Source organism: Acanthisitta chloris, unplaced genomic scaffold (genome assembly GCF_000695815.1).
Source record: "Acanthisitta chloris isolate BGI_N310 unplaced genomic scaffold, ASM69581v1 scaffold3413, whole genome shotgun sequence".
NCBI classification, from domain to species: Eukaryota; Metazoa; Chordata; class Aves; order Passeriformes; family Acanthisittidae; genus Acanthisitta; species Acanthisitta chloris.
The window spans coordinates 23917-45776 of NW_008664134.1; the positions used below are offsets into that span (position 1 = coordinate 23917).

At 41.8% G+C, this 21860-nt stretch overlaps 1 protein-coding gene across 1 annotated transcript in view; it reads left to right on the forward strand.

Annotated features, from left to right (window-relative positions):
• Nucleotides 1-21860, forward strand: part of OXSR1 (oxidative stress responsive 1) — a gene marked incomplete at its 5' end in the record, with an annotated part of 46684 nt that overhangs the window by 19821 nt on the left and 5003 nt on the right. The window contains 8 exons of the mRNA XM_009071197.1: nt 3202-3311; nt 6691-6792; nt 9122-9255; nt 11072-11120; nt 14055-14120; nt 14365-14487; nt 18649-18684; nt 20239-20394. Coding sequence (XP_009069445.1) covers nt 3202-3311; nt 6691-6792; nt 9122-9255; nt 11072-11120; nt 14055-14120; nt 14365-14487; nt 18649-18684; nt 20239-20394 — 776 coding nt within the window. The remainder of the gene's footprint in view (nt 1-3201; nt 3312-6690; nt 6793-9121; nt 9256-11071; nt 11121-14054; nt 14121-14364; nt 14488-18648; nt 18685-20238; nt 20395-21860) is intronic.

The following is a 21860-nucleotide window of genomic DNA, read 5'->3' on the forward strand; positions in this document are numbered from 1 at the left end:
TTTCAAACACTAGTCTGCAACTTCGATGCTGCTGCAGAGTGTCCTGTAGGGGATGTGGTTTGCAACATGTGATTTTTCTACTGAAAAAGACAAAATTGCCATATTTTCTGCAGAGCCTGCATCAGCAGAATTGACATTCTCATCCTGGATTGGTTTTGCTGTGATATGTGTCTGGAGATGTACATCTCTGGGTTTCTGTAAGCAGTCTTTGGTTTATATCACAGCTCCAACAAATGAATCTTTTCTATATTGCTTCAGAAAAATGATTTTAAAAAATATCCTACCACTTGTGCCCAGGCATCCTGGAATCTGTTATTTGCTAATAGACTGCTGGAAGTCTGCAATTTTGGGATTTCTTTAGAATGTCTGACAGTTGGTGGGTCTTCAGCAGTGGTGGTTACTGGTATTGCAAGCCAAGTCCAAACATTTCCAGTTCTCTCTGTTTCTGGTGATTCAGTCCTTTTCAGTTATCACTGTAGGGAGCCAATATAAACTATGAGCTGCCAAAGAAGAGTACAAATATAAACACCTGTGAGCTATCTTGAATTTCATGGCTTTTCCCATTTTCTGGAGTTAAATTCGTTTGCAGTAACCTAGTTCTTTCATAACCTTTCTGAGGGCAGAGAGGCTGAGGCTCAGATCGTACCAACTGCTCAGAAATATGATCTGAACCAATCTGAACTTGTGGTTAGAATTGTGTTTTATTGCTTTGCAGATATTTCTTGAGAGCAGGCACATTCTTATCTTAATAGCTGGGGCTTGGATAAAGTTAGTAAGATGACATTTGAGAAGATGGTCTCAAAGTCATTCCTTACAGCAAAGCAACACAGACTGGCTGTGCCTGTTTTAGCCCACTAGAAATGAGGGAAATTGATTGGGAAAACATTGAATAAATCAACCATGTAATAAAATAAACTTTAATTCCATTTAAGCTTTCTGCTGACCTCAGATGGCAGATGTAGGGGCCCAGTTTCCAACTGGAATTTATAAACCCATGTTTGATCTGAGATGTGGTGAATAGTGTGTAAAGGACTTGTGTTTTTACTGCTGGAATGCTTTTGCTTTGAATGGCATTTCCTTTCCCCTCAAAATGACTGCATGGAAACTTGAGGTAAGATAATATGTGCAAGTTCAAATACAGCACATCACAATAAAATGCTGATGGCACTAGGACAAGTTTCTATTAGTATTATCTTATTTAAAAGAACTTCTAATTGCTCTTGAATTCAGAACAATAGATCTTGCAAGGCTTCCTGTAATGAGTAGTAAAGGGCAAGTAACTTTGCTCTGAATCTTTAGGCAGTTCCTTCAGTTTCTGGGAAAAGCAGGGATGGTGAATACTCACAGAAAAGATCTCAAAGCAAAATCACTGTTGCTAAAAGTGGGTTTCCAGAAAAATACAGAGGGCAATGCTGATGGGGATAGTGATCCATCCAGGAGTGCTAAAACTTCAAGGATAGCAGGAAGCCAAGATGCCTCTCGGAGCAGGGAAGAGAACAAGACAGCATATCTGGAAGAAGCTGAACCCCAGTGATAGGCATTTGCTAGTGCTGATTTTAGCCCTGTGATTTCTATGCAACTTCCTTCAATGTCACCTTTCAGTTATCCATGTCTAGTACTCTAGTGACTACTAAGTTCCTGTCCTTGGAAGCCTCTGGCCAAAGTGAGATGGAAGCTTTCAGCATCTTCTTCTGAGGGATGATTTCAGTGGTGTTTCTCAAGTATCTGGTGGTATGACGCCAAGGGAAGCTTGGGATGGTCCTTACATGGATGCCATTGCCTGCAAGTTGTGAAGTGGGATCTTTTGTTGCAGTTGATTTCTCAGAATAACATTCTTAAGCCATGGAGTAACTCTGTCTCCTCTGGCTGCGGCGGCAAAGGCTTTTGGCTTTACAGTTAACTGTCAGCAGAGTTTCAAGAATTTTTGAACTAGTTGTGGTTGATAATGTTCTGATTTTATGTGAAATGCCCTGGAATTTCAGACTTGCTTTCCAAGCCTGTCATCAGTATTGAAAATGACATTCAAGATTTTGATTGCTTGTACTGTGTTTAAAAAAATGTGTGTAGATAAAGTTGAGTTAGGGGAATTAAAGGCCCACTGGAGGGTCTGTAATTCAACAAGACATAAGCAGTGTAGTTTGGAGCAAATTGGGAAGAAATACTTACCCGATTCTGTGTATACAGTTTCCCTGTCACTTGATTTATTCCTTTTTTCTCCAAGGAAAGTACCATCCTCTCTTGAATGACTTGGCTGCCAATTCTGTTGTAATGCTCTTCTCTGAACAAGCACACTGTATCACAGATCTATTCCTTCACCCTGCTGCTGCTGGTCACAGACCCTGTTTTCCATTTCATTCTTAATTGCATAAAACATCAGGGTTACCTTTGACAGCATAATTTTCACATAAAAGAGTGATTTAATCTTTAGAAATACAATTACCAGTGAGTGCAAAGGTCATCCTTGAGCATCTTCCAGCTTGTGATGAAAGGTGTTTCAGGTTGTGGTGATGCAGGTGTGAATACCTGTCTGCAAGGCTTCCTCTGGGATGATCAGGCTGGTTTGTGGCACCTGCTGCTCCATTCAGCAGTGCTGCTCTGTCTCAGGAACCAGTCCATGGTCCTGTTAAAGCACTGAGCATTTCAGTCATGGAAGATTACCATGCAAAACACATTCTGGTAATAAAATAGCCAGACTAAGGGGCTGGTATCTCATCTCTAGGTTGCATTTAGGACTGTTAAATGTTACCAAGTCAGGTAACTTTTTACATACCCAGCTTGATTGCTGTGACTGTTAACAGGGTGCTGATTGAGGCTCAGTTCTCATTATGTATATATGCAAATGTAAATAAAGCTGTGTCTGGCAGAGGCAGGTTTGTACAGCAGCAGGTCTGTGGGGGAGCACGGGGAGGGCTGTAATGTGACCAGTGGGCTGTAATGGCAAGTGGAATTTTCCTCTCTGCCGGCCAGCGCTGAAAGTTCTGCTGTCCCCAGGAATTGAATGGGGAACTGCTGAATGGCAGTTCATGTACCAGCACTCTTAGCTAACTGTTGATCATTCCTCCTTTATTAGGGAACTCTTCATGCGTGACTGCATGGTCTAGTACTTAATAGGTGGCTGGGAATATGAGGGGAAAGAGGGGACAGCCCTTCAGTGTGCTCGGGATGTGTTCTTAATAAATTCTGCCTTTGTTTTCTTTTCAGACTTTGGTGTTAGCGCATTTCTGGCCACTGGTGGTGACATTACCAGGAATAAAGTCAGGAAAACATTTGTGGGCACACCTTGCTGGATGGCACCAGAAGTTATGGAGCAGGTGAATTGTTTTTCCTAGTGTCTTCTGAGCTGATCTGCACCTGGAATTCCCTGTTATCAACAATGGCTGTATTTACTTCAAACTAAGATGTTAATTTGGCATCCTTTAAGTTTTTCTCAAAACCACAGGATTTTCTTCAGTTTGCCTATTGCAGCCAGACTTGGACTGGGGAATGTTAAGTGTTCAGTAGGTTTTTTTGCTCTATTGCTTCTCTTCAAGCTCCTGCCTAAGGTGAGGGTGAGACAGCTCAGCTGTTGCATAAAGAGGATTAACCTGCCCCTCCCTCTTGCATAAATGTGAGATAGAATATAAGCAGTTTCACACATATACAGCTCAGTGACATGCTCTTCTGCATTTGCAAGTGAGCATTTGGGGTGGTTAATTGTGACATGTCAAAGTGGGGAGTTACTGCAGTAAAATATCATTCAGTTGACTTTATTCAGGTTTTTAGCTTCTCTTGGTTTGCAAGGATCCAGGCTCTAAACGCCTAGGACTGCTTGCCTTTTGCCCCTTCCTCCTCTGCTCTTTTGGTCAGCTAAGAGATGTCACATTTTCTCCCCTTGGGTGAAGTTATGTCACTTTCTGTTCTCTGCTGCTCCTAGACTAAACTACAGGAGCTTTGTCTGTGTGACTTCTGATGAATGCCACCTGGAAACTTTGTTTAATGTAAACTACCATTGGCCATTTCTGAGCAAGTTCCACAAACAAAATGACACCAGAGTCCTGACAGGGCATTTGCAGTAGCTGTCAGTGGCATTGGTGTTCAGTGCCATGAGCATTCCAAAACTTACCCCTCATCCCCTTAAAATCAGTTTGACAGAGGGCTGGACTCAGGGCTGGGTTTGACAGGTGTTCTAAGCAGAAATACAGCTGGCTATAAATGGTCTTCATTTTTTCCTCTCAAAAATCTCTGTAACAAAAGTATTTTGAGTAAACATTGTTTTATTAGAGTAAACCCACCTTGCTACTTTTCTCCTTGTTGTTCACAATAAAATATTTTGAAGCTTAGAGGAAACTTGAATGTGACCCTCACATATATCTAAAATGAAATGCAGCTAAAATTGTGGTAGCACTTTAATGCATTTTTTCCTATACCTAAAACTTATTGAGGAGTTGAGATAACTTTGGATTAGCTTAAATATATTATTGATGAAAGACTTTTTCAGTGTTTGGCCTTTTCAGTGGCTCCCCATGGTGGCATTGAGGGGTTGATGTGTTACAGCACTTGTGCAGTCTCCTCAGAGTATAAGTCTAACACTGAAGAATAAAGACATGCTTCCAAAGTCAGGAACCTTTTTCGATTCTGAACTGTTTCACTGTCCTATCCCTCTGGATTTTTTTTAATGTTGATTTAAAAATAAATAAAAATAGAGTATTTGATGTTTCCAAAGCCAGATCAGAGTTGTCCCTTGCTTTTCTATCCTTTGTGTCCTGCCTGGTGCACAGGGCACAGCAGCCTGGACAGGACCTACCCAGTACTGCTCCAGGCTCACTGCAGCCACAGTCCTCAGGACAAAAGGGGAAAAAAATCTTAAGGAGGAAGTTAAGAACAGAAAATAAAGATTTTTAGTGACAAAGTGAGGGGTCCTTGATGCAATAAATGTATTTCCGAAGGATACAGGTTTTCTAGGGAGTACAAGACCTCCACCAAGGCTGTGCACATCTAAGTGACTGCAAATATTATATGTTAAAGCAGTATTTTAGGTGCTGATGTGAAATCCTTCTATGTCCATCAGATCATCTTGCTGCCTTCCAGCAGGTGTCACTCTGAGCCGCTAGATCCAGCCGGGAAAAGGGACAAAGGGATTGCTGTAGTTGGCCTCTGATAGATAGATATTATCGACCCAGTTCCATCTGGTCTGCTTTTAGCATCGTTAATTTCCTTTAGCATGTTAATGCGTGATAGCCCAACATTGTCTTTGAATGTATGTTCACTTGACTGATTTATGGGCAAAAAAAAAAGTTGCTGAAAAAAAATGTTGTTATAAACTAACAGCAGGGTGGTGACTAATATGTATTGGAAAAATGTCAAGATGAACTGCTGTTTTGAGCTTCATAGCTTTCATTTTCAAGCAGGATTATGTAAAATAATTAAAAATAACCCACACTAAACAGTTCAAATCCCTGAAGGAAATGGGGGTGTACAGTGTATCGATGTGCTGCAAGAGTAACTAAAAAATAGAGCTATGAAATGTCCCAAAGTTAGTCTCAAAACCTAAAAATAGTGTGAGGGGGGAAACCTACCCTAATGTAGTGTATTTATTTCACTGTGTTATTTAAAATTATACTATATATCTGTGCTTGTTTAGTTAACTGACTCAAAGTGTGTTCAAAATCATGGCATCTATAAACCGAAGCACTTCAAGAAACATTTCAGACCTTTAAGCCTCATGAAAATGATGCTTACAAAGCTGAAAAAATTACTGTTCCTGTTGCCATAATAAATTTCAGTTCAGCTGTAGTACTACCTGACAAACAGTGCAGGAGGGGTTTTTTTTGTTTGCCAGAATTCAAGATCATCTAAAGGTAGTTTAGGGAACATTTGTTGGCTTCATCACAGTGTCTTTTGAAAGCTTGTTAGGTTAGCTGAGCACTATATCCCTCTTAGCTTTGCTCTGATTCAATTCTCATTTTTCCATAGTCTAGCAAGAAGAAATACAAACCATCCCAAGCAACCAAACACTTTGATTTTCGTAGCTGCTCTTGAAGTTAGTACATAATGTCTCTCCCCTGCAGTGGAGAAAGCAAGTGCCAAAATATTACCTAATGATAATGAGGAAGTAACTGCTTTGGCGTATGAAATATTTTTTCCTGTGCAGGAGGGGAAGTAAATGCTATAAATTTTCATGAACAAGCCTGTGTTTAATGTCAAGTGCAGAAGCTACTGGTAATTAGTAGAGGGAAATATTAGTCTACAGGCAGGAATGAGGGACTTTTACTGTGCTGGTGTGTACTGGAGTTTCAGGATGGAGCATGTTTGCAGTCAGATTGATTAAGTGGTTAACTAAAAGTGTAGTGAGGCATGTGTCCCAAGGGGTAACAGTCCATCTATTAACTATGAGAGTTTCATTATACTGTTTAATGGCTCTCTGTGTCTTTGTGTAGAAGTTTGAGCCTGGGTTAACCCAGTGCTCCTTTATGTTCTGCTCATGAAGAGGTTTATGACAGAGCAGTTGCACAGCCCACAACAATGATTTTCATCAGACTGTGACTTCAAAAACACCTCCTCGAGGGTGTAAGGAGATGTGGGGAGAGGAGTGAGCAAGTGTTCTTTCCTTCTCCTATAGTGCTGCTCTTCCCAAATTCAAGGGGAAAGGGTGAAAGGGATTGTAGTGTAGGACAGTGAGGCACATACTAACATTCTCTTAATATTTTTCAGGTCAGAGGATACGATTTCAAGGCAGACATCTGGAGTTTTGGGATCACTGCTATTGAACTGGCTACAGGGGCAGCTCCTTACCATAAATACCCACCGATGAAGGTGAGCAGGTCTCCAGATACTTGTGCAAGATAAAAGATCATTTTATTCTTTAGGTGTTTCCAAGAATTTTGGCCAGCATACTCTGTTGAAGAGCTTGTCCTCTCAGCTTGCACTGGTGGATCATCATGGTCTTGGATTTATCTGAAGTCACTTCTTAAAAATATGCCACTTAATCAGCATTGTCGGAAACTGCACAGTTTTTATTTAGATCCTGAGTCTTACCATTCTTGAGGAAAGTGCTGTGTGTTTTAATCCTGGAACCTCTGAAGGCAGCAGATGTTTTTAGGGCTATAAATAATGATCCAGCACACATTATCTGGCATCCTGTGACACTGGGATGGTGAGCCATTCTTTCTCCTGCACTGATAATCCTTGATACCTCTCAGAAATGATGTTACTAGTTGTCCAAAAGAACATCTTATTTTGTTTAATGCCAACACAGTCATGTCAGTCACTGAAACAGTGCAAAGTACCACATCAGTATGGAATGGTCTGGTATAGGCAGCGCTAGTATTTTATTAGAGTAGAAAGAAACGTTCTTGTTTAAACACTGGCACTTCGAAAATATTTTTCAAATATCTTGAACTTTAGATTGCTTTGTAGTTTGGCTAACTTTCCCTGTTTCCTCACTCATGAACCAGGAGCTACTTCCAACGTGCTGCTCTTTCAGGAGGAGGCTGCATCTTAAAGTTAGCAGACTTGACCCCATCAGTTGAGGTCTGAAGCATCCTGTTCTTCTGCTGAATTTTGAGATCCTTTTCTTTGTCTCCTTTGTGATATCTCTGATGAGGCCTTGTCTCAGTCATGAAACTTTGAGCCCCTTTGGCCCACTCTCTTGAAGGTCTCTTTGCTTCTCTTACCTGGGATGTGTGCTCCCTCGAATCAAACACGAGGGGTAGAGAACCCTTTTGGTATCCCCAAAGCTTATGGTTTGAGTAGTTACATGGGATGTGAGGGCCTCTGGGTGCCAAGTCTCTCAAAATGTGGCATAATATGGGGCAAGCTTTCCTTCTCTGAGTCTTAACTGCTGGAGTGCTGTGCAATGTGGGTGTCACCTCTTCAGGATGTGGGTGCATCACCTCCCACTCCACAATTAAAATAGCGTTTGGGAATCCTGTAACTCCTAACTCAGAGCAGGCACATCCTTGTATCCCTTTAAATGCTAGGACTTTGCACTAGTTTAACTTTTGTACAACAGAATTAATTTTAAAACTTGTCATCTCTGTGCAGGGACTACTGAGTGCTGAGTGGTTTAGAAATGCCATTGAAGTTCCTGCAATGTCAATGATTGTGGCAGAGCAGCAGAGTTCAGGGAAATGTGTCGCTGATTTAGCTGTTGCTGGTTTCATTGATATTTCCTTCTGAGCTATGATTATTGTAAGCATTTTGCAGCAACTTCTGCAAGTTGTACTTCTTTTTATTGTGTTTTGAATGCCTGAGATGCAGCTTTGAATATAGAGATCACTTATTTAGTATCTTACGTTGTCATATGGTAGATAGAATTGAGTCCCTAATTCTGTTAGGTTTCAGTTCCAGTGGAGCAGCCTGCAAGAGCTCTGTTTTATTTATTGAATGTAATTGTGTTGCACTGCAGATTAATTTTGTTATGCAGCAAAATGACCTGTGCATTAAGTGACCCTCCAAGGAGGGGGGAAAAAAGCAGGGAATTCTGTCAGGGGCTGTATAATTTCAGCTAGATTGATGTGCTTTTGCTGCCCTAAGCAATATAGCTGTTGAAAGCTATTTAAATGTGCTATGTGCTGCTTCCTTTTCTAAAAATAGGTATTCATCTGTATGTAGGTGACAAGTGAAAATGGAAATGAGTAATTTTCTTCCTTTCCTTCAGAATATTTAAGTGATGTGAAGGAAATAATCAGTTTGGCTTGATGGGGGCTTGTGTGAGGAATGTCTTCACCTGCTGTCACATTGGTACATGCAAGTGAACCATTGTACTTTTTATGTTGCCCTTCTGCCTTTACATTAATTTGATTTCTAGCTAAGAAATACCTGCAGGGAGGCTAACCAGAGTCTTTGAATCCAATGCTGTGCACAACTGTTCATCTCAAATGAGGAAAGCTGGTAGAAGTTCTGCTCTGCTTACACCTTAAATCACACCAAACAGGCCTGAAGTATGTGGCCCATGGGCTGCTCCATGGGCCAGGAGATGGGATGGAAAACAGTAGTTTAAATTGTTGAGTATTTGTTGTCAGCACATCCTTGTGGGCTCAGGTGCTTGATGAAAATATTTGTCTAAAATACATTTTTCCCAAGATCTGTCTCTAATAAGGGCCAAGAAAAATCTCATTGCCAATAGACATAATTCTTTCAGGTTTTAATGCTGACGCTGCAAAATGATCCTCCATCTTTGGAAACTGGTGTGCAAGATAAGGAGATGCTGAAGAAGTATGGGAAATCATTTAGGAAGATGATTTCATCGTGCCTACAAAAAGACCCTGAAAAAAGGTAAGAACGGGTAACACAAAATTAAATAAAAATGAAACAAACTCACAAACCTCATTGTATTCCATGTTTTTTAAACTTGATGCACTCTCTGCCCATCCAGCCTTTCAGTCACGATGAACACAGCAGTCTTGCTGTGTGGCAACAAATTCTCTTGGCTGTCCTTGTTTTTATGGATAAATGTCTGGCATTGAGCCTGGCTGGGGCACACATCTCCCATTTGGGTTAATGAGAGTGCATCCCAGTCCACTGCGTGGGTAGAGCCATTCTCTGCTGGCCACCTCCAGCAGGTGACTGCAGTTCATGTTTTGTTCCTAGTCAAAAGTGCTCTGTGTTTATAAATCAGAAATTACAGGTTGAGCAATATAGGTTTACTTGCAAAAACTGCATAAATAAGCTTTTTCAAATTTGTCATTGCAAAGAAGGCTTTCAGTGCAGCTTTGTCTTACTTAATTATATGTAATGTTTGTTTTGAGGGGGTAAATCAGGCAAAACACTGGCAAATTCTACCAGCATGTTTTCATCAATGCAGATTGCTTAAGTGACCTGATGACACTTTCAGCCTTCCTTGAACAGTAGCTTGACTTCTCAGTGATGCAGGAAATAGTACTGAGGGGGTGGTGTGTGTGTTGTGCCATTTTTAATACCTCTTAGGGAGGTTTTTTTCCTCCTCAGTAAGCAAAGTTAATTCTGAAAAGGAAAAAGTGCTTTCATTAAATAATAATAATGAAGACATTTTTCAGTTCTCTCTTGTGACAGATCCAGGAACAGAGGCTTCTCACGCATTGTGAGATGAGATCTCTCTCTTCTAACAAGCTTTGCACTTGTAATGCTTAATGAATCCAGTGGAGTGCTTGATAAATGCTGATAGGTGGTTTATTTTTCTCAGCATGATGTTCTTTCACCTTTCTAAAGCATATCCTATCCCTTCAGGTTAGGTTGTGTGCTGATCAGATTATACATAATGTCTCTGAATCATGGCACAGTCCTTCTGTCTCCTCAAGCAGTGCTTGCCAGCCACTGGCATCATCCTGACTGTTGGCATGTTGCATGGGTTCTCCAAGAGGATAATTTAGTACCGTTGCTTTCCAATTATTTTAGGGGCTCCCTTGCTGTAAGGTAGATGGGTTTTGTGAGAGTAGCCTGAGGTGAAATAAACCCTGTGGTGTATGCCCTTTGCAAGTGAGTGATTAAACTCTGTTACTATTTAAGCAGAGTTTGCAGTGTGGGAGATGCTGTAGGCTGGTACTTTGTCATATAGGCTGAGTCTTTAGAAAGCTCATCCTAAACTGACCAAGGGGTGTCTCTTACTTTCCAGTATTTATTCTAATGTCTAACGTAAAGGGAAAAAGAGTTTGTGCTTGTTCCTTTTCTATTAGACAAAGGTTGATTATCCCACCTGTGTGTAATAAAACTAATTACACACCTTTAATCAAGTATCTCTGAAATAACTCCAGTACTTGCGCATGGTGACTACTGCACTCCTGTGGGAGGTGATGGTTCTGTGAGGAAATAGTTTCTGTGATCCTGTCCTTATCAAAGAGTCTCAAGTTCAGCATCAAAATAGGAGACTTCTCCCCCGGCACTCTGAGCAGTTCTCTGCTTTTAAATGGAATAGGCTTTCATCAGGATACACTGAGTGTTTAAAAGACTGCTGGGTAAAATTTACTTGGAATACATTGATTTTAGGGGAATTGTGCAGAAGAACCTAATGCCCTCGTGAGATGCCATGTTACAAGAAGCTGCAGCAGTGTTGAAGATGTTTGTATTGAAAAGGAGCATTTATAGTTGTCTTTTCTATATCTGTTTCTATTGACAGACCGACAGCAGCAGAACTCCTACGACACAAATTTTTCACGAAAGCAAAGGTAAGAAAACACTTCCTAAACTGATCTGTGCAGAGGCTGTGGGGAGGACTTTTCAGAAGACGATAGGTGTGGTGACAGCTTTGTTGGCAGGACTGTGGGCTGTTTCACTTGGGGCCAGCATAGCTGAGCATGTTGAATGGGTCATTGTGAAGGAACAGAATGAAACCCACTTCTGTACTTTCTGTGTGTGCTGCTGGTAAGAGAAATTACCTAGAAATTCTTAAGCATTTTAATGTTTTTCAGTAGCTTTTGGGTATGTTCTTCTCTTGTAATGGTGCCATTCTGGCTGCCTGTCTAACCATAAAGGTCTTTGTGGCAGTGAGTGTAACTTATATTTTAGTAAACTCTATAATCAGTCTGTAGGCAAAGGGGTGAATGAGGGCCACTGTGCAAGGGCTATCTAAAGCTATTTCACCCTGTGTTGCCTTATGGAAAGTGAAGATCCTTTGATATAAAATAGTAGTATACTTCCATTTCTAGCCTTGAAGTGAACTGCCAGAGAGCATTATGTAATTACTGCCTGGAGATTAGTGCATATGCAACGTGCAAGGTCTTTTTGAGGGAGACAGAAATAATACAAGGGAGAATTTATATTTCCACAGGCATGAAGAAATGTCTTCTGTGTGCTTATTTTTTCTGTGACATGTTTGCGATCAAACTGCATGGGGTTTGTAGCAGAATATAGATTAAACTGGCAAAAAGATATTCAATACTTGGGATAGCACAATTGTGTCACCAATTAATCAGAGTAGTTTTCAGCTCCCAGACTAAGATGCTTAAATGGAAGTGGCCACATCCAGTTATCTGTACAGGATCTAAATGTCCTATTAAAGCTGACAGAAGTCTTAATAAGTGCAACCAAGGGGAGGCTGCACTTCCTCCTCACAAGGAAAAACAGAAGAGGAGGCACTGAGCTCTTCCCTCTGGTGATCAGTGATAGGACCTGAGGGAATGACATGAAGCTGTGTCAGGGGAGGTTTAGGTTAGAAATTAGGAAAAGATTCCTCACCCGGAGGGTGGCTGGGCACTGGAACAGCTCCTCAGGACAGTGATCACAGCACAAACCTGATAGAGCTCAGGAAGTGTTTGGACAATGCTCTCAGGCACATGGTGTGAGTCTTGGGGATGTCCTATGCAGGGCCACGAGTTGGACTTGATGATCCTCGTGGGTTCCTTCTAACTCAGGATAGTTGGTGATTTGATGATTCTATGAACCAAGGAAGTTGGGAGAGTGGTCCAGGTTATGAAATGAAGCCGTTTGCTTTAGGGCAAGTTTAACTGATATCTGAGCTCTTACAGTATTAACTGGGTTTTCACTGTCCGTGATGGGATTTTTTAGGCAACTGAATAGTCTGTATCTGTATGCTGGATGCACACTTAGTGTCCAAAGTGACAAGATGGTTTACATATTGTTGATCTTTCTCCATTTGGCTGTGCGAGTTCTGGTTCATGTTACACTTCATTGTGTGCAAAATCTCCTTCATGCTTTCATTAAGCTGCTGTAGAGTAACATATTAACATAAGTGGTGATAGAAAATTAACGTTACCATAAATGAGGCAATACGTAACTCAGCAGCTGAAGTGAAAATGTGTGCCACTTCACACTCAGGGTTAAATTACTGTCATACATCAGCCACCGCCAAACTGACAGCTGTAACTTGAAGGCTGAAGAGTCCAACTTCTGCACATCTATATTGAGTTATATATTTAAATACAGTCTATGTTATGTAAAAGTGTGGCTTGATAATGCTGAGAGCCACTTACCAGGGATGACAGAGTGTGTCTTGAGACTCTCCATCCTGCCTGCAAGCAACCATCATGAGGAAGTCTGGGAGCACTGCATGGGTAGAGATGGCAGGGCTTTGCAACCTCACTCGTGTGGTGTGGTTACCCAGCCAAATCACAGTGCCATTGCCAGCCTGGCCTGGCCTGCCTCCTGTCCAGCCAGCAGTTTGGCTCTTCAGACAGGCAGTTGGGAAGTTGCATACTCAGGAGCCCATATACCAGTCTGGAGCAGCTTGCTGAAGAGGAAATTTAATACAATAAAGCATCACAGCAGTTTCCCAGTATTTATAATCCGTTGTGATTGCTGCATTTGCTTCCTCTGTAAACATAAGTGCTGCACATTTTTTCAGCCCTTTTAAATCTTGCTGCCCAAATTCCTCAATCCTGTTACCCCAGCATAGAGAGGTTCCTGCATCCCAGCCTGCCTGACATGTGAGGTTTGCCTTGACAGTTGGACAGGCATAAATTTAGGAATAAGATAAAACAAAGGGGTTGGATCCAGGTGGTATAGTATCCGCAAATGGAAGAATGCCAGATGTCTCTGCAGGGTATCAGATGCTGCAGTATAATAAGTATATTTCCCAGTAAACTAGAATAATATCCTACTCCTCACTCTTTAATTCCCTATCACTTTGCATAGAGAAAGTGCCACTGCTAACTGAAAAGGTATTTAGGATGAAACGTCACAGAATCATAGAACCAACTGAGTTGAAAGTGCCCTCAAAGATCATCAAGTCTAATGCTACCATCGTTATTAGACCATGACACTAAGTGCCACATCCAGTCTCATCTTGAAAACCTTCAGGGATGGTGAATCTACCACCTCCCTGGGCAGCACATTCCAATGACTGATCACTCTCTCCATAAAAAATCTTTTCCTAATATCCAACCTAAACCTCCCCTGGCAGAGCTTGAGTCTGTGCCCTCTTGTCCTGCTGCTGGTTGCCTGGGAGAAGAGACCAACCCCCACCTGACTACAAATACACTGTAGTACTAAGTAAGGAAGCGGTTAATATTTTGGGGGGAATGGGGGTGAAATATGTAAACTACTTTCTGCTAGATATAGCTTAACAGTTACTTTATCAGAGACAGTGAAGGAATCAAAGAGCATTTTCAGCAGTGCAAATGTTTGGTATTTTTCTTTTGCAGAATAAAGAATTTTTGCAAGAGAAGATGTTGCAGAGAGCACCAACAATCACTGAAAGATCCAAAAAGGTACTGAAATCCTGGGCTCTTGCTGTTATACTTGCATTAGTTTTTCTGCATGTATTCACATTTTCAATGATAATAAGTGTAGTCCAGCATTTTCTAGAGACAGAACTAGACATTCCAATAAAACACTCAGGCACCCTGGCAGGTGATGCAAACTGAAGATACTCTGGTGCTGTTTCTCCTAAAAAATATCAACTGTGGAAACTGTCTGCTTGACACATCATTTCTCTGTCTCTGTGCTGAGCAGGTCCGGAGAGTCCCAGGCTCCAGCGGACGTCTTCATAAGACTGAAGATGGTGGCTGGGAATGGAGTGATGATGAACTAGATGAAGAAAGTGAGGAAGGCAGAGCAGCAATTTCACAGCTCAGGGTGGGTCATCAAACTGATAGCTCTGCTGTCTCTGTTTTGTTTTCTGCTTGTGGTGTGTCTAAACATATTTGGGAAGCACATGGCCTGAAGAAGGATGCACAGCAAGTTATAATACCTCCCCTCGAGTTTGGAGCTGAAGCAAAGAAAGCAGATTGAATGTTGAGAAATTGTCTTGATCTCTTTTCTGTCATCACTGTGTGACACAGCTGGTCTCATTCAGGAATGTTCAGCACAATTGGAAATGTGAATTTAGATGGTCTGCTCCCAGCTGAGCATAGTGATTCACTGGAGCAAGGATATTCCCTTTAAGGGTGCTGACTGTTTGAGATGCTGTCTTTCAGAAGTGTCAGGAGAGGCTTTGTCCTGCTCTCCTCGCCAGGATGGAGATGAAATCAATAGGGCCTGTGCTTATGGCTAATTCCTGAAACATGCAGGGCATGTTCTGTCCCCTCAGTTACACTGAAATTGATGAGTCCTAGTAGAAAACATTGCAGCATCCCTAAAGTCACAGGAGTGATTGGTCTAGCACTTGAAAATCCTCAAAAAACCACCACTTTCCCTTCTACCAGCACATACACCCCCCTCCCCCCCCCAAGCTAGACTAAGCCCCAAGAACACGGAGGAATAATATATAATGATCAGGTAAAAGATTACAATACATTTCCAGGTTGACTTCCCCCAGCAGGCAGCAGTGTGGGATTTGCATATTCCCTTTTCACTACAGCAGATAGCTTGAAGTGGACTCTGTGTTTTAACCATCCTGTAAATGTATTAGCGAGACAGTGAAGGATTTTTAAGATGTTTTTCAATATGAAAGGAGAAAAAGGCAGTATTGGTTTGAAGCGTTTATCCATTTACAACTTTTCTCATTTCTCTTTCATTTCTCTTCTACTGGTGTTCTGTATAGGCACTTAAATATTAAATGCAGTATTATGTTTCTTTTGGTTTGAAATGCTTGGGTTTTTAAAAGTCATTATTGATACTTTACATACTTTGTGGCAACAACTACTGTGGCTTTTTAAAGAGCTTACTGTATCCAACTTTGCATTACATGGTCAAGGAAGATCTCTTGGTCCCAGGTGGCTACTACTGAAATTCTTTGATGCTCTATTAGCCGAATTCTTCTAAATTCGTTTTGTAGGTTAAAATATGATCAAATTTTAGGAATCAGCACTGTAAGAGACCCTAATTCTGTTTCAGGGATTACTTAGAATCTTGTCTCTAAGTTCTGGGTACTGTGTTTTGAACAGGACTTGTTTCATTCCTCTTATGTGTAAAAAAGGCAGATTGACACACATGTTTACAGGTTCCTTCTCAAGCCATTTTTTCTTGATGCTTTGGCATATTTCCTTGTGCTTCTCTCTGTTCTGATCACTGTAATTTGGCCTTTATTTTTAGGTCTCATGTTCAAGAAACCTTTACAATGTGTGTTGGAGTAGGAGGTTTTAATTCAATTACTTAAATATAGATGTCAGTTACTGTTTTGGAGGCACCTCATGTATATGTAACACAGAATTTTGGGAAGCCTGTACATTTCTGGAGGTCAGGAAGGCCACTGTGGTGTCTTAGACCTCACTAAATGTCTGCCTGGGTACTTCAATTTGATCCATTTTCAAGCAGTTCTAAGACTTGTCTCCAGACTGCCAATTTTTGCCCATGGATATAGTGGTGTTATTGAGGACTGGTGCTTATCCTGTGGGTTTTGGCCGTATTTCAAACAGAGAGTATAAATTCCACCTGTCTGTAAATCCCTCTGCAATTTTAACTCAGTTGTTGGATAGAATAACGTGTTAACTAGGTGTTGCCTTTTATTGCTGCCCGTTGCAGTGGGGGTGGAGTAGATCATCTTGAAAGGTCCTTTCCAACCCAAACCATTTTGTGAGTCAATGAATCCATCTGTATCTGCATTTTATTACTGTCGTGCCTTAGGTAAACATCTTTTAATGTTTGCCCTGTTTTCTTTCTGTCCTCTGTTTGAGGTTGAAAAAGACCTTCAAGATCACAGAGTTCGACTGTTAACCCAGCACCACTGTGTTCACCACTAAACTCTGTTCCCAAATGCTACATCTACATATTTCTGAACACTTCCAGGGATGGTGACTCCACCACTTGCTTGGGCAGTCTGTTCCAATGTCCGACCACCCTATCAGTGAAGAAACTTTTCCTAATATCCAATATAAACCTCCCCTGGAGCAGCTTGAGGCCATTTCTTCTTGTCCTATTTCTTGTTACCTGGGAGAACACACCAACCCCACTTGGCTGCAATGTCCTTTCAGGTAGCTGTAGAGAGTGAGAAGGTCTCCCCTGAGCCTCCTTTACTCCAGCCTGAGCCCCCCCAGCTCCCTCAACTTCTCATCAAACTTGTGCTCCAGACCCTTCACCAGGTCCATTGCCCTTCTCTGGAGATGCTCCAGCACCTTAATGTCTTTCTTATCTTGAAGGGCCCAAAACTGAACCCAGGATTTGAGGTGCCTCGCCATTGCTCAGTAGTGGGAGACAGTCTTGTCCTGCTGGGCAGACTTTTGGTGATGCAAGCCAGGATTCCGTTGGCCTTCTTGGCCACCTGGGCACACTGCTGGCTCATGTTCAACCAGTTCTCAACACTTCTGTTGGTCATTTATCTGGGTTAGTTTTTAGCTGAGGGGCAGGGCCAGTGTTTCCATACTTGCCTTTACAGTGTTTAGCACACTGTGATCTTCCAGACCAGTTCCTTTTGCATAATTCCTTAAGGCGTCCAGGTACTCTTGGATATGAGCTTTGTGCCTGAAACAACAGCGCAGCAGCTGTGTCCTGCAGATGTGGAGCATGGCTGTTTCCCTGGGAGCAATGCCACATGTTTCATCTTGCCTGCTAACTGTCAAGTGAAGGCTGAGCACATTGAGATGGATTTCAGGCTTTACCTTTCCAGCTGTGTGACTTCCTGATCACAGCCGTCACGAGGGAGCTGTTTCTTCTCCTCCAGTCCAGAGGGGTTTTCAGAACTTGCTGTTCTGAGAATAACCTTTTATTTTTAACCTTTACTTATGAGAAACCCTGGGTCATGTTACAAGTTGCTCTGATCTGTTAAGGTAGTGGCATTGATTAGTGCATAAACTGGCTCTGGATGGGGGCATGGTGAGACTTAACATTCTGCTGTCAAGCTTGAACTGCACCAACCTGTTTGTTAGACCATTATGTGGAGAAGGAACCTCTATTTTATTAATCCCCACATGAAGCAAACCATCTCACCTGTCTATCCACATGGTGATTGGACCTGTGAGAAGGCAAAGCTGCAGGCTCTCATAATTGCAGGGCTATCAAGGAGTACTTGGTAATTCCTTCCTGTGTAATTGCAGGGCTTTCAAGGAGTACTTGGTAATTCCTTCCTGCTCACGTGAAACAGATGATGTCTGCTATCTCTGTTTTACTGATAAGCAAAGGTTGGTCGGTTGCTTCGACTGCACTTTCCCCTTTGTTCCACTGTTCTCTTTGTTTCACTGCTGAACTCATGTACACCTGTCAGTTCTCTGCTTTCTCTCACAGCAAGCACAGCATAATGCAGAGCCCAAGGGCAAGGAGAGCAGGCCAGGGATTTCTTTCTAGAAAGCAGCACAAGCAAGGCTGATTTCCCCCTCTCACCCCCTCAAGGTTTTACATGGTTTAAGCAAGTTGGTTTGCAAACTACTTCCCTAAATATACAAACAGGATTTGTTTTCTAACAGAACTCTGCAAGGCAGATTTGTGTGGCTTGTCTTTTTCTGCCAGACTTGGGTAGCTTAAAATGGATTTTGCCATCTTGATGGTCAAGTAATTTGATCCAATCTGAGTGATCTTTTGAGTCCTGGATTTTGGTAATGGATAGCAGTGGTAGCAGCTAAGGTTTTGTGTGCCACTGTGAAAGTATTGACTGTGAGTTCTGAAACATGAGTCTGATGGTAGCAGCTAAGTTTTTGTGTGCCACTGTGAAAGTACTGACTGTGAGTTCTGAAACATGAGTCTGTTTCTGGGTTGTATGATATGACAACAAATTGTGTGGTGTCCCTTTTGTCATGCGTCTTAATACACGTGTAACTTGAAACAGTTATGTAGGTTTCTTACGATTCAGTATGATTCTGACAAGTCCTTCTAGTCAATAAGTTTCACTTTTGCCTAGGCATTGACAGTTTTTTCTCTGTTTTTCAGTCTCCCAGAGTGAAAGAACCTGTACAGAATTCCGAGGTAAGTTGTAATTGCAAATGGCTTCCTGAAGTAATGACTCCTAGTTATTACTGTTGTTCCAAGGCACATTCTTTATTAGCCTTTGAAAGCAATATTGTGTGAAGTAGTAGTATCATGTAGCTGAGCTCTGTTTGAAGAGGTCCCTATAAAAAGAGTCCATGGCTGTGTAATGCCAAGAGTTCTTCCTGAGGTGAGTTTGGTTTATGTCTTTGCAACTTTACTTGCTATGGCAAAAGTGTGTATGTTGCAAGATAATGAATTGTTCACAAGAATAATCTAAGCAAAATATCTGTGTTCTGATTTTCTCTTTCAAAAAAACCACAACACAAGCCCAGCCGTACACAACTTTGAAATAAATGTCTGGTTTGCATAGTCTGATTCTCTGGTTTGGAACCTGTGCTCAGAATTGTGACATAAATACGGAGTAATACTTGGTAGCAAACCAAACTTCAGTTGCACTCTATAATCCTCCCTCAGTTCTGAACTCTTTCTTACATTAGGACTATTAGTCTATCTTATCTTTCAGTGATAGGGACTGTTTATCTTTTAGAGACTCTGCTATGTTTGTCTCTTCTCTACCTGTGTGGGAAGATAAACAGAGCTGTTCTTCCTCATTTGTTTCCAAGAAATGTTTATAGATTCTTAAGAAAGACTCGAGTTCTGGCACTGTAATTTGACATGAACTCTAAATTCAAAGAAAAAGCTGAAAACCAGAATCCCTTTGGGATTAATGCATATTCTGATTTGGAGGTCTGCTGCCCAGGTTTTCAATATTCAAGGTGATTTATATTTCCTGCAACCTATCAGAGTAAGCTGAAGGGCACACTGAAGTGCCATCAAGCTGACAGTTTTTTGGCTCCTGCACCAGAGTTGGTTTCTCTGTTCTGAGTAGCAAGAGGTAAAAAAGGTTAAACTTTTCTTTTGTCTCTTTTCCCCCATCCCCAAATTAATTGCATATGATTTTGCTTTGTTAAGGGTCTAACTTTTAATCCAATCCTAAATCTTGTGTAGTGTGTTTTGAAGAGCTCTGAATTCACTTTTCATTGAATATCCAAATTGCTGTGACTCTGACATTTATTTTGTGAATGGATCAGTTGTTGATAGATCCTTACTGCCATGCTGGTTTTGTTCTCTGAAAGAAACTATGAGTCAAGGCAGGGTTGCTCTTCTGTGGCTGCATGGATACTTGGAAATATAAGTAGGACTCAGACTCTGAGAAAGAGGGAAGCTGAAGGACAGGGTACTCTCATCCAAGCTGAGAGACAGTGCAATCTCTGTGCATCCAGCTGTGCTAGCCACAGAGTGTAATTTCTGTCCAAGACCCTCAGGCATGCTCGTATCTTGGTTTCTTGTCCTTTACTGATGAGCAAAACACACAAACATCTGGACAGAATGTGTCCCTGGACATAAGGACACATGAAACCCCTTGAACACCAACTTGGGCTCAGCATTAGGACCCTGTAGGCCTGGGAATGCAAGCACTTCTTGGAAAGCTGGTGCTTGAGTCAGAACTCTTAAGTTTCTTTTCTCATTAAAACTCCTTTTTGCTTGCAGCTATTTCCATCAGCTGAACCTCCAGGTCCTTCACTCAATGCTCCAGCACAGGCACCTACTCAACTACCTCAGGCTGCAGGCCAAGTACCTGCACAACCTCAAACTGCTGTACCTCCACCTAGTCAGGCTCCTCCAGCAGCCCCAGCAGCAGCCCAGGTAAGAGCAGAAACCCTTTTTACCAGCTGTCTTATTCCAGATGTACTAGAACTATCTGAAGCCATGGAAGTTGCTTGCTGGAGTTGATTTAGTGCTGCTACTTCTGCAGAAGGGACAGGTGGTGCTTGCAGGAGGAAGACAGCGTGGGTGTGGCAGTTTCTCGTTATTCTTTTGTGGGTGAGCAGTGGCTTTATGTGCTGTTCAGGGAGTATACTGTGGCCTGAGGCAATGTTAAAGCTATGAAAAAAAAATGAGTGTCTTTTAAGTGGCAGCAAGTTCCTGGTATTTAAGGTGCAGCACAAGCAGGCTGTGGTTTTTGTGTCTCAATGTCACTGATGTCTCTGGGATAAGAGTGGAGAGAAAACTGAGGAAGAAACTAGAACCTTCAGATTCTCCAGATTTCAGAGGAAAATGTCCAATCCAAATCATTACTGAGACACTTGTGGATTGCCAGAGTAAAGCACTGCAAAGCTTGCCTGGCTCCTGAATGATGGTGGTTCTATAAAAGACACTAATGTTCATATTTGTTGGTGGGGAGAGGCTGCCACTGTTGGAGAGGGCCAAGCCACCCACTGTCGCAGACCCAAAGTGAAGAGACTTGGCAGTGCTGGTCAAAAAAATAACTCTTGCTAGAAATGATTCATTTATTTTAAGGAACTTACGAAGATACACATCTCACTGCAGTCAGCTCTGTTAGGAAGGAATTCTTTACTGTGAGGATGCTGAGGCACTGGCACAGGTTTCCTGGAGAGGTTGTGGACTCCCCATCCCCGGAACTGATCAAGACCAGTTTGGTTAGGGCTCTGAATAAACTAGTCTAGTGGGATGTGTCCCTGTCCATGGCAGGGGAGTTGGGATTAGATAATCTTTAAGGTCCCTTCCAGCCCAAACTGTTCTAGAATTGTGTGTTCCTGTTTGCAAACCCATTAAAGACAGGGCATTAGTCATTACAAAAATAGTGGAGTTGGGGTCTGACATATTCTTGGCTACATTAAAAGTAGCTTGAATACTTAAATCAAACCCCTCTCAATCTGTTGGAAAAATGCCAGTGTTTAATCCCTGAATTTTGTGCAGCAGTTGAAACACTAGCAAGCAGTGAAGGCTGAGACTCTCCATTTGGTAAAGTGAAGGAGCAGTGTTGGTCTCAGTGTTTAGATTTGCACTAGCAGAATATTTTCCCCCCTGCCACTAGTGCCCAATAGCTTATTCATTGGTAGCTTGTCCAAAGGTGAGCTTCATGAACTTGTGTCAGTGTGTTCTTCTTTATAGCTTTTAGTGTCAGTATGCTCTGTTTTATAGCTCTTTTTTGTCAGTATGTTCTTCTTTACAGCTCTTTGTGTCAGTGTGTTATTCATTATAGCTCTCCTGGTTCTGGTTGCTCTCTGGTTACTGTTTTGCAGAGCTCTGGGCTTCTCCATGAACCCTTGTTTGTTTTCACTGACCTGGTAAAGCTTTCAGCTTCAGCA